At 36.9% G+C, this 12,622-nt stretch overlaps 2 protein-coding genes across 4 annotated transcripts; one reads left to right on the plus strand and one right to left on the minus strand.

Moving 5' to 3' along the window:
• Positions 1–23: 23 nt before the first annotated feature.
• LOC122400872 (testis-expressed protein 2-like) lies at positions 24–4,897 on the minus strand. 2 transcript variants are annotated; one of them, XM_043402605.1, is made up of 5 exons: positions 4,488–4,897; positions 3,929–4,368; positions 1,416–3,826; positions 1,270–1,342; positions 24–1,183 (listed from the first exon to the last, which is right to left on the minus strand). In XM_043402605.1, the coding sequence occupies exons 1-5, from the start codon at positions 4,534–4,536 to the stop codon at positions 851–853; spliced, it is 3,306 nt and encodes a 1,101-aa protein (XP_043258540.1). In that variant the 5' UTR covers positions 4,537–4,897; the 3' UTR covers positions 24–850. The 2 variants fall into 2 exon arrangements, with proteins under 2 accessions (XP_043258540.1, XP_043258539.1); XM_043402604.1 differs by having other exon boundaries at positions 243–1,183; positions 1,416–4,368.
• A 137-nt stretch (positions 4,898–5,034) lies between these two features.
• Positions 5,035–12,400, plus strand: LOC122400875 (serine/threonine-protein kinase/endoribonuclease IRE1). Of its 2 annotated transcripts, none has more exons than XM_043402609.1 (13): positions 5,035–6,083; positions 6,168–6,288; positions 6,365–6,407; positions 6,472–6,851; positions 6,933–7,152; positions 7,227–7,471; positions 7,560–7,909; positions 8,062–8,225; positions 8,905–9,191; positions 9,794–10,090; positions 10,402–10,577; positions 11,576–11,767; positions 12,023–12,400. In XM_043402609.1, the coding sequence occupies exons 1-13, from the start codon at positions 5,970–5,972 to the stop codon at positions 12,398–12,400; spliced, it is 2,967 nt and encodes a 988-aa protein (XP_043258544.1). In that variant the 5' UTR covers positions 5,035–5,969. The 2 variants fall into 2 exon arrangements, with proteins under 2 accessions (XP_043258544.1, XP_043258545.1); XM_043402610.1 differs by having other exon boundaries at positions 8,065–8,225.
• Positions 12,401–12,622: the final 222 nt, after the last annotated feature.

Here is a 12,622-nt window from a genome sequence, read left to right on the forward strand (position 1 = left end):
GATTATTCCGTTGTCCTGACATGCCTCTCCGCCATTCCCCCTTGTTGTCTTAGCAGTTTTGTGTTCCATTCTAAACATACTGTATACACTACGTACTATTCTGCGAAAAATTTCACTATAAAATTAAACGTTATCTCATCGTTCGAACTTTGATGACCAAAATTGAGTCGCAGCTTTTCGTAATGTAATAATTTCGAACGCACGTTTCAACTTACACCGATTCATTCATGTATATCATAATCACATACAAGATGAGAATTACATTCAGATAAGCCTTGTTGCTTCGCTCGCATTATACATTTTAACATATTAATTTAATGGCCATAAACAATACACGAACGAACATGCAGATCGATATAATCGTAGACTAAACACAATTTAGAATTTTGCCTATATTCGAAATAATCAAATGCAATCAGATTGTTTTATACCACGATGTTTCGTAATATTTTGGCAAGATTATTTCGGTAAGAACCGGTTATTACACATTAGGAGAAAATCTCTTCAAAACGCATATCCTCATAGACTTCTACGCATCGAGTTCTTCGATACGATATAAACGTAACGTATGGTCCCCAATTTATTCATTCTTATATACTGATGCATATCAAGATGTATTCATTTTGTTGTTGGCTGTAGTCCTATTTTATTGTAGATAGGAAATTTTATTAGAACTCGCTGCGTATGATTCGACTAGACGAAGGGGAGATGCGTTGAGCTTTCCTTTTTACTCCATTATCTTCTGTTATCTGTTTTTAAAATTTCTTTGTTACAGTTATAAATGTAATGCGAGTACATCCAAGTTACGATGTAACAACGACGTTACTAATTATAATACAATGTTTCGCGATTATTGCATTGTCATGTAAGGATAATTAGGACACAATGGCAACACAAAATCATCCATATTCGGCAAAACAACTAGCTTCTCGAATTCCCTGAGCAACTTAGCCTCTATCCACTTAGTTATGTAAACGATGTTAACTGTTCTCTCGCCAACTGCAGGTTTTACGGTAAGAATTATTTTCGGCACGGTTTTGAAACCATACCACAAACGATCAGACGGTGCCGGTGGAATGTTTAAGGAAAGACAACCTTCTATGCTGGAGACGGTAACCATTAATCGGATCTCCATGTTCGAGACACCTTCCATGGCTCTTCGAACATAGGAGAGCTCGGTTGCCTAGTTCAATACGAAAAATATGAGAAGGCAAAATGTTACTCTATCGTAATACCGAAACAACGTATTGAAAACGCCAGTATACTTACGTGTTGAAAATATTTATTCGCAGCTATTTTGTCGACCATACTGAGAAACTTTTTTCCAGACGATTGCGCAGAACTAGAAAGAAAAATGAACGATGGATTCAATGAAAATTGATTGCGAACGATAGAATAATTCAGCTACTGCTTACGTTGTTTCTTTAGCCGTGTTGTATAATTGAATCGTAGAAGTATCGTCGTCCTCCGTAGATGTTTCTGGCGTGTCTTCTATATCGCTATCAAAAATTGGTGATCTGGTCATCGATTCGTCTTTTTCCGTTGGAAGTATGACGCCGCCGCCGGTGTTATTGGCAGGAACCGATCCGGATCTTGTTAACTTCATCAAATTTAGTTTAGTTTCAACAGTCATAGTCAACGATCCTTTGTACGTTACATCCAAATCAAACCAGAGACCTCTTTCGTTTGCCACTGGTTTTGTTACGTTGCGAATAATAGGCGCTCCTTGACCTATTGCTACCTCCGAAACTAAAAGGCACTCCATGAAATACGGTAGTTTTATACTAGACAATTTGCGTTGTATTTTATCCTGTATAAGATTTATAGTTTCTGGACATTTATGCACGTCGAACAATATGCGAGCTATTAAACAGTTGATCCAAAGCGTATTGTCGGTATACAGTGGGGACGTATCTTCTGAAGTCGAAGGACCAACGTCCAGATACTTTGCCATGTAAGCACTATAATTAAGTTCAGGTAAGCTTTCGATCGCATTATTAGCTGAAACAGAAGTTTTCGATTCTGTAATAACAGTTCGCTGTGACGTTGACGTTGTATTACAAGGGGATGATGGATCGGTTGCGAACAATAACATATCTTGCTTTTTGGCGCATTGAGATGCGGCTGAAACCAAACGTCTATACCAATCTTCTTTTTCACGATCAGCCCTGGCAAAAACGAAGATTTTCAACTTGTTCTTTTGTTTGTTCCTATTCGAACGTTTTTTAGAAGAATTTTTCCTTTGCCTTTTAAACCGTGATACTGCGTCGTTTATCGTCTCCCACTTTTCCTCTTTTTGCTGCAGCTCCCTTTTTTCATCTACTTTCTTCGCTTCCATCTCTCCATTGTTATCATAGTCACCGTTACCCTTGTCATTGAAGTCAATGTCGTCCTCTTCCTCCAACTCATCGTCATCGTCCTCTTCGTTGTCATTGTCGTTGTCGTCGTCCTCATCCTCGTCCTCGTCTTCGTCGTCCTCCTCCTCCTCCTCCTCCTCTTCCTCTTCCTCTTCCTCTTCCTCCTCTTCTTCCTCGCGATCATGTTCCTTACCAGTCTCTTTCCTCTCTCCTTTTATTTTATTCTCTTTTTCTACTTTCAAACTATTCTCAAATTTTGTTTCGGTTGGTATTGTTCGTCGCTTTTTGCCTCTTTTGTCGACGTAACGATAACCACTACGACCTTTTGTTACATTTCTTCTTACACAGTCGCCACTTTCTCCTTCATCCTCCCTGTCATGTTTTCTCTTCTCTTCCTCTGCAAACCAACCTTCAGCTTCCCCATTTTCCAAAAACTGTTCTTCACATTCCACGTATTCGTTGTTATCAATACCATCATTGTTGAGATCGTAATTGTAACTTTCACCGTCATCTTCGTCTTCAGCAGTGTTTACCTCTTCCTTTTCTTGTCCTTCATTTTGTCCCATAATTAGTTCTTCTTCTTCTGAATTCATAAGCCAAGTTTCGTAATCATTTTCAGCTTCTTCCCATTTAGTCATAGATTTTCTATCCGATACTAATTTTGTTTGTCCGTGATCATTCATCGAATGTTCGCCGTTAACCGAATCTTTCAAATTTACATTACAAATTGAAGCTCCCTTTTTGAGAGTTATACAAATTGGATACTTTTTACTCCATCGTCTTCTTCTGGTAAGACCATAGGGTAGAAGTTCTATCTTTGCTCCATTCAAATTGTAAGCTCTTCTTTTAATAAATTTCAATTTATGTTTTGATTCATCCCAGACAGCCTTCTTTGGTATTTTCATTTTAGTTTCCATTATCTGCAAAATACTTCCTTCTAGCCTGAAAAAAACGGACTTTGTGCGCGCCACATGATAATTATTGGGTTCGTAACTGTAGGGTAGTTCATTTAACCAGCCTTGAAATCTCTCAATCACAGCATGTTCCTCTACTGCCGGAATCTCTAAAACAGGTATTATCGTTGGCCTACAAATAAATTTTTCATCCGGTAAAGTCGTCAAAATCCTTTTAAACTTCGTTACCGTACTGTAAAATGTAATCGTCGTAAAAACACCCACCACAAATCCAAGCAAATACTCCGGTAATGGAGTAACATAATAAATGCAAAAAACAGCAATAAAAACAGCAATTGATCTATATGTCGCTTGACAAATTAATTGTTTTATCAATTGCGAAAGAATCGCTTTAATATTTGTTTGCTTTGGAAACACAGAGGAATTTATGCAGGGTTGTTCTTGGACGTTATCAGGAGATTTCTTCGACGACTCGCTCTTTGAGCTAGGAATGATATCTTTACCAACATCTTCAGAAAATTCAGAGGCTTCGATACCGCTCTCTACGCACTCGTCCTGTAAACTTTTGTCTTTTAAACCTGTCTTCACTCCGGAAAAACCTACGTATTTAATTGGATTGGCTCTGCTACGAACAATAGTTGTGGCTGGTTCGTTTACCTGTTTATCTTCTATCTTCTCATCGCAGGGTGTGACATTTCCTTGATCCTCAGACTCGCTGATGCTTGAACTTTCTGCTCGAGAGCGGCACGGTTTCTTCTTGTCACTTTTTATTCCTGACAGTTTTTCTTCAAACGTTCTAGTTAGTTTTCCTTTAAAATCTGACAATAATTTCCATGGATCTAGAGACGGAGGCGTGCCTTCGGGTATGGTATTCTCAGCGCCAACAGACTGATTCTCAGAGTTGTTATCAGAAATATTCAATTCTTGCGGAGATTTTTTTTCAGCGCATTTCAGCGGGGAAGAGGTTACATTTAACGAGACTTTTTCAAATTCGGGAGTCGATCTTTGCTCTTCATCCGTGCTAGGATATATTTCTTCCAGTTCGTCATCGCTAGCGTGATAATGGATTGCAGGAACGGAGGTCGTGATAGGTTTACCTTACCGAAGAAAAAAATAAATGAATCGGATAGCCTCTGTTGCTTAACGATCATAATCGAATTGCAAGAAACGTATACACGATTATCGAATCTTACCTGTATTTTTTTGCTCGTCTCACCTTTTATCATGGCCAGTGTCACTTTTCTCGGACTGTGCTTGCTGTTCATGATTGTAAAACACCTATTTCAATAATTCATCAGCGGGTAAATACTGTTGGAACGCACATACCGACGAACCACGAATCTGACCCTACGGTTTGTTGTTGCAACCATCGTATAACTCAGTGTCAAACCTGCCTCAAATCGTTATCATCAACAATGATCGGATAAACATTTTTGACTTTGATCGCAACGTCCAATCTGCGTATCGTCTTATCGTGCGCGTCCGCATGACTGTATCAACACAACGTTTAGGACAGACGTAAATATCGCAACTCTACGCGGAATGATTATTTCCTCGATATTTTCGACGATTTTCAATCGAAAAGCCGAATGTAAAAATTAAACATCTCGACCTACTTAGGTTCGTAAGCGAACAATAGACAATAAGTTCGTTAGGCTACATAGTATGTAGTACTTACATACGCGTACTGCCTTAATGTTCAACACTGCCAGAAAGTTTCCAGTGGAAACTGTTTATCTTATTGTTATCGATGCTTGAATTATTAGTTATATATCTTGCGCGATAGAGGAAGCGAGAGCACATATAATTCTGTAAAATGTATTTCTTAAAATAATGTTTCCATATGAATATTTGCAAACAATAAATTTGAGGGTGAATCTTTGCGAAAACTAGATACTCACAAGGAAATTGCAGTGATATTGTTATAATTATGAGTGATAATGTGGTCGTTTACTGATGAGGACACACAGCGGTGCAATATTCATTGTGCATTGTTTTTGACTTTTTTATGGATGAGCATCGTGCAGTAATGTCGCGCGCGAACACACGTGAGCCACGTGTCTGTAACGTATCGTTGTTCTTTAAATGCATGCGCGACGTCGTTCAGACATCTACTGTGCAAACAAAACATTGAAACTATCTGACGTTTTTTAAAATTGTTGGTCATTCAAGATGGATTATACCATTGTTTAATTACGTCGTACATGTGAACGCTTGGAAGCAAACTGTATAAAAAACGCGAATGTCATTTTCACCTAAAATATATGCCATGTGACTGTTTATTTTCTGACGATTGTCATTTTCTGTTGCAATAATACACGCACAGATGGCAACAACATTCACAGAAAAAGGTTTGTGTTGTCTTATGAAATAAATATCGTCTAAAAAGTTTCTGTTATTATTCAGTATGCCATGATATCATTTAATTGCACGAAAATGAACAGATAAAGAAGTGATTTGTGTATAATGCTTTCTACATGTAATACCCTTCGATACAATGGAAGGCGTTGAAAATTTATATGGATTGCAAAGGAGTTTAGACACAAGATGAGGAATCGAGCAATTGATTGGTGTAAAGAAGTACACAGGCTTAGGGAATTCTTCTGTTATATAATTACAATTCATTCTTTGAAAAAAATAGACTTCTGATTTTGTTTAATTGATGCGTGAAATTGGGTGGCTAGCCATTTTATAAACCATGCAACTCATATTGTTTGCATCAGCTCTGTTGGTTACAGGAATATTCTTTAATGTTATTAATCCGACTAATCAATCAGAACGATCTGAGTATTTGTCCTCTTTCGAACGAGAGGTATGTAATTGCATCTGCCTTAGTTAATGTTAATGGAAACTCCCTTTGGTAAAACCAAAATTATAACAAGTATTATATATGCAGAGACAAAATACAGAATTGATACCTGAACAAGATGACCCTCTCTTGATGTTTTCCACGCTTGATGGTTTTCTTGTTGGCATCGAGCAACATTCAGGAAATATACTTTGGCGGCAAAGCGATGGTATTATCCGTAAATAGAACTTTAAAAGTAAAAAATGTCATAATCTACTATACAAGTTTTACTCTTCATATTTCAGAGCCAATTGTTAAGGTACCGGTTGACTTCTCACGAGCGTCCACGTATGTATTCTTGAATCTCTTTGATTGTGTATTTTAACTTTGTCTAATTTCATTGGTTTTTCAGGCCAGTGTTTTTGCCAGATCCAAAAGATGGTTCTTTGTATGTGTATGGAACAGAAACTGAAGCTCTAAAGAAACTACCATTTACAATTCCCCAGCTTGTTGCAAACAGTCCTTGTCGCAGCAGCGATGGAATACTGTACACTGGTAGAAAGATCGACACTTGGTTCAGTGTTGATCCTCATACCGGTCAAAGGGAGCAACTTCTAGGATTTAACAAAGTTAAAAATACGTGTCCTCTAGAGTTACAGAACACTGTTTTTGTTGGTCGTACCGAATATAATATCATTATGGTAGATAGCAAACAAAAGAACAGAAAATGGAATGTTACGTTTTATGATTATTCAGCTGCAAAAATGGAACCCGAAGGAATAGAAAATTATGGTCCGTTATTCGTTTTATCGTTATACATACGTCGTTATTGCATAGATTAAGAATTTCGATTCTATTATTGTTTTCTTGCAGATTTAGTTCATTTTACAACGAGTTCAACTGGACGTATCGTTACCGTGGATAGAAGATTGGGAATCGTTCTGTGGGAGCTTGATGTACAGAGTCCTGTAATTGCAGTGTATACTGTGAGAGAGGAAGGTCTGCTAACGGTTCCCTTTACTAGTGTTGCGGATGAAACGTTGGATCTCCTATTGAAACGTTTTGCGAATAAACCAAGCGACATTCAATTATTGTAAGATATTTTTTCAATCTAACCAATTCAAAGCATACCATATAATGAAATAATGTTACCGTTTTTTCTTACAGTCCAACATTATATATCGGTCAACATAGACACGGACTTTACGCATTACCGTCTCTCGTTGATTCGACAACGGCTACAATATCAAGTAATAATATTGGACAACTGCTGCTCGAAGGTCCACTAGGGGTTTCACAGCTGAGTAAAAATGACAATAACGTTCCACTTTCCTATGGTAACCGTGAATATGTCAATGATGATACCGATAGCACAGTTGCCCAGCCGAAATATCAAGCAGTTATCACATTAGGTAACTATAACAAACGGAAAACTAGAACAATAACGATATATAATTATCAGTTATTAATCAAGTCTTGCCAATCTTATTACCGGGTTAGGTCATTACGAAGTACCGGCTGAATATAAACTGCAAGACCAACAACCCCTTCAGATTACAGGTCGGTCTGATCCTGTGATCGAAACATTACCACTTTTACGATACTTGAATTCGACGAAGGAGTCTTTATTACTTGACTTGACACAAACTGACAGTGAATCTAGTGACAGTGCAAAAAGTAGTATGTCTTGGCGCGAAATCGTACGGAATATTTACGTCACGAGCAAGAGCTGGCTTAATCAGCAAGAGAATAAAGGACTGAAATTAGCACTGGTTGCATTATTAGGATGTATTTTAGCGATGTTTTGGTATTTGAATGCGCAATTCAAGGAATTTCAACAGCTTTCGCAGGTATTTACTTTTTCTTAAATTTATATGCGTTTTATACATTTTTCACGCCTTCTTGGATGTCTGAAGAACGGAACTGGAAATAGTCTTCGATTCCGATTCTCTTGGTCATTTTTACTGAATTCTGGCCGATTTCATGAACGATCAGTTTTTAGCAGGGCTCGCGAGAAAGTAGTCGCAGCGATGATTATTACGGAATGCGATCGAACGTGCTCGCATCGCCACAAGATATGGGCGAAGGGGTGGTGAAAGTTGGAAAGATAAGTTTCGATACGGGGCTAGTCTTGGGTAAAGGTTGCGAGGGAACATTCGTATACAGGTAAGGAATGATTCGTTTTTCATTTTTAATAAATTTGTTCGTCGCGCTATAGAAAAGTTGTCTAATACTGTTTTGTAGGTACCTATAAGCTCTACTTCAGAAAAAAGTTTCACTGAAATATATTCACTTTTGCAGGAGTTGTGGCTGTTTGAAAATTGAACCATTTTTATGGGTCTTTTTTCTCATTTTGTGAGATTAAGGAATAACTTTTCGAATATTTTTGTAATTTCCCCATATTCTTCGCCAAAATACGCGTTGTTTGCATTTTGAAACATTAAAATCGTCCAATCTGTTCCGGAGTTATGACATTTTAAATATTCGCATGAAATTTTCGAGTGAGATTTCTGGCCCAAAATTATATTTTCGGTAAAGAATTTTTTTTCTCGAAACTGGGTCGGATTTCGGGGGTATGTGTATTCACCGAAAATGATTGTAATCGACTCCCGCAACCGAAAATAATTTTTCCAGAACGATTTGAAATTTTTTAATTTAATTGTTAATAAGTTTGTAACAAAGTCTCCATCGACAAATTGATATTCTTGATTTTCGTCTTATTTTGGCCTCTAGAATCTCCCATTAAAATTTTTCCCAGGGGAGGCCGAACACCCTGTATATATGTATATGTATATGTATATGTATAGTATATTTATAGTATATGTATGTATATTATTTTTTCCAGAGGTGAATTTGATGGTCGTTTCGTAGCAGTAAAACGTTTGTTGCCGGATTGTTTTACGTTCGCCGATCGAGAAGTAGCGTTACTCAGAGAATCAGACGCTCACGCAAATGTTGTACGATACTTTTGCACGGAGCAAGATAGAATGTTTAGATATATCGCGTTGGAGCTAGCCGAAGCGACCTTGCAAGATTATGTTACGGGACGATACGATAGACAGAAAATATCTGCGAAAAGCATTTTACGACAAGCCACATCAGGGCTAGCTCATCTACATTGTCTCGATATTGGTGAGATTTTCATCTTTCAACGTATACATACAGGTTTCGCACATCAAACTCAACTTTTTGCAAATTAAATGCACCCTTTTGTGTTGAAGTACGTGATCTTATTGATCGGACAAGGCATACGCTACTGTTTCTATCATCATATTTTCCAATACTGAATTTCATCGAAAAATAATGTTCAAAAATCAAATTATGTACGAGAAATATGCTAGCTGATACTTCATATCATAAAGGTTTGGTAGACGTAATTAATGGCTCCAGTTGCAACTGTTACTCTCACAAATTGTCACAATTATTATACGAATTTGTATATAAAATTATCACCAATTACTGCAGGGAAATCATTATAGATTAAGTTACGTGTACATTATTAAGTATCTATTCACAGGTTTTATACTAAACTCGTACATAATTATGAATTTATAAGTATTTCATGTACTATTTTGTATTATATACAATAAAATTTTGAATTTCCTAAAAATAAATTTATATTTTATTTTATTTTTGTTATAGAAACTTAAAACAAAACAATTTTGTAGAAAAATTTGATTTGCATAAAGTTGAAATTCTGTCTTATCAAATGTTTTTAATTTTTTCATACACAGTCCACAGAGACATCAAACCACATAACGTACTGTTATCGACTCCGGGACCACGTGGAGAAGTTAGAGCTATGATATCTGATTTTGGGCTGTGCAAAAAACTTCAATTAGGTCGTGTATCCTTTTCGCGTAGATCCGGGGTAACAGGGACTGACGGTTGGATAGCGCCCGAAATGTTAAACGGAAACAGAACGACATGCGCCGTGGATATCTTTTCTCTGGGTTGCGTTTTCTACTATGTCCTTTCTGATGGGAAACACCCATTTGGAGATCCATTGCGACGGCAGGCCAACATTCTTTGTAAGAAATTTGGCATACACATGACTATTTGGAACTAATTTAGCTTGATCCTACAAATTTTGACAACACTGTCCAACGAATTAAAGTTGTTTTTCTATTCTGCATTATCCATCAAGTGTTCCTGGTAGAGTCGTCCGGAAGCAGAATTGCTCCATCACCTTTAGGTTTTGAGAAACACGAATGTTTATAAAAAAAAGCACGATTTTTATATCATTGTAAATAATTGTCAACTCTACTAGGAGCACATAGTGAATATTGCAGAACAAAATTTGTGTTGGACATTGTAATAAATGTGTATTGTTGTATAATAGGCGGCGAGAGTGATTTAACGGCCCTTCAAGATGGACTTTCCCAAAGTACCAAAGAGCTTGCATTAATACTTATAAAGGCGATGATTGCTAGTGATCCATCAGAAAGACCCCCGGTAATGGCTGTTCATGACCATCCCATATTTTGGGAATCTGCCCGAGTCCTTGGATTTTTTCAGGTAATCTCGTTATATTTTATACAGGGTGTTCGGCCACCCATGGGAACAAATTTTAATGGAGGATTCCATAGGCCAAAATAAGAGAAAAATCAAGAATACCAATTTGTTGATGGAGGCTTTGTTAAAAAGTTATTAACAATTAAATTCAAAAATTTCAAATCGTTTTGGAAAAATTATTTTTAGTTGCAGAGGTCTATTATAATCATTTTTGGTCAATATTCATCCCCTCAAAATCCTACGTACTTTCGAGAAAAAAATTCCCGATCGAAAATTTAATGTGAGACCAGAAATGCACCCCCGAAATTTCATGCGAATCTTTAAAATGTCATAACTTCTGAACGGATTGGAGGATTTTAATGTTCCAAAAGGCAAACAACGCGTATTTTAGTGAGGAATATGTAGAAATTCTAAAAATATTCGAAAAGTTGTTCCTTGACTCCGAAAAATGAGAAAAACCCCATAAAAATGGTCCAATTTTCAAATGGCCATACCTCCTACAATAGTGAATATATTTCAATGAAATTTAATTTGGAGGTAGAGCTCTTGGATACCTATGAAAAGGTATTAGACAACACTTCCGTACAGCGCCAACCAAATTTATTAAAAATAAAAAACGAATTTTTAAGAAATAGTAGGTGCCTAAATTTTGCGGCGAAAACAAAAAATTTCAAATCGCTCTAGAAAAATTATTTTCGTTTGCGAGGGTCATTTACAATCATTTTTGGTGAATAGACATAAGCCCGAAATCTTGCGCATTTTCGAGAAAAAAATTCAGTACTGACGGAACTTTAAACGTTAATAACTTTTTAATGGAGCCTCCATTAACAAATTGGTATTCTTGACTTTCGTCCTATTTTAGCCTCTAGAATCTCCCATTACAATTTTTCTCAGGGGTGGCCGAACACCCTGTATATTTGAATCGTTTTAACAGCTTGTCGCGTATTGTCTTGTTTATATGATTCTTGTTTCTCCTACGCAAAAACCTTGTTTATTATTAGGATGTGAGTGATCGAGTAGAAAAAGAGCAAATTGATAGTCCAGCGTTAATCGCGTTGGAAACTGACAACGACCGGGTTGTACGTGGAGACTGGAGATTACTCATCGATGTAGAAGTTGCAACAGATCTTCGAAAATATAGAAGTTACCGTGGAGAAAGTGTTAGAGACCTTTTAAGGGCATTACGAAACAAGGTACTCGTTCATTGTTAAAATAAAATTTTTTGTTTGCAATATGGACCAAAATCGGTTTATTTTTATCATCCTCCATTGTATCCGTTATTTGCGGATAAAATTTGTCTAACTCTGTCTGCGTGCAAAGTTTCATAAAAATCGATATGTTACAGTCGAGTGATGTTCCTTGCAAGTAGAAAAAAATCGATTAAAAAGGTCGACATAGTTTCTTATCTCTAATACTCGTTAACGATTTTTATTGGTTTCTCCTTTTAGAAACATCACTACAGGGAATTGAGCCCGGAGGCGCAAGAGAACCTTGGAGACATTCCCGATAAGTTTACCGATTACTGGCTCTCCAGATTTCCCTGTTTGTTGTCGCACGTTTGGAGCGCGATGCAAGCTTTTCGTCACGAACCAACTTTAAGAGACTATTATCACATGGATTATAAGTTCGTAAATAATATTTGTGACACTGAGTCTGCGAGAATTAGAAGTACACGTGCGACAAATTACGCGTTACAATCGACTTCCTGGAGAGTACGAGATAATATTGACTGGAGCCCAAATAAATCCAGATACCGTGGTCAACGACGAAAACACGAGAAAAAGAAAATCGAGGTACCACTCGCTTGGACTTTGTCGTCAAATTAGACGAAGCTGTTCGAAACTATTAACTTTTATCAATGAATTTTACTAACGAGAGTATATACGTGCATGCGAGTACCGATGATGTACTTATTATCTGTAAAAAGGATATTAAACTACAGTGCGCAACATAAAAAATATTTGTAAATAATGCAGTAAACGTTCTGAACGTTTGAAAAGTGTCATTATTAATATAAATACAAGTATAGTTAAAAACATTGAATTGAA

The sequence above is a fragment of the Colletes gigas genome, unplaced genomic scaffold (genome assembly GCF_013123115.1).
Source record: "Colletes gigas isolate AHSC1104 unplaced genomic scaffold, ASM1312311v1 Colletes_gigas_Sc00020, whole genome shotgun sequence".
Classification (NCBI taxonomy): domain Eukaryota; kingdom Metazoa; phylum Arthropoda; class Insecta; order Hymenoptera; family Colletidae; genus Colletes; species Colletes gigas.

What these genes read in the sequence shown, in the direction of transcription:
- LOC122400872 (XM_043402604.1), bottom strand. Translation starts at nt 4,536, where the DNA reads ATGAACAGCAAGCACAGTCCGAGAAAAGTGACACTGGCCATGATAAAA. An exon ending in GACACTGGCCATGATAAAAG is followed by an intron (nt 4,369 to 4,487) that starts GTGAGACGAGCA and finishes TTCTTCGGTAAG; the next exon opens with GTAAACCTATCACGACCTCC. An exon ending in CGAATAAATATTTTCAACAC is followed by an intron (nt 1,184 to 1,269) that starts GTAAGTATACTG and finishes GTATTGAACTAG; the next exon opens with GCAACCGAGCTCTCCTATGT.
- LOC122400875 (XM_043402609.1), top strand. Translation starts at nt 5,970, where the DNA reads ATGCAACTCATATTGTTTGCATCAGCTCTGTTGGTTACAGGAATATTC. An exon ending in TGTCCTCTTTCGAACGAGAG is followed by an intron (nt 6,084 to 6,167) that starts GTATGTAATTGC and finishes TTATATATGCAG; the next exon opens with AGACAAAATACAGAATTGAT. An exon ending in GAGGGAACATTCGTATACAG is followed by an intron (nt 8,226 to 8,904) that starts GTAAGGAATGAT and finishes TATTTTTTCCAG; the next exon opens with AGGTGAATTTGATGGTCGTT.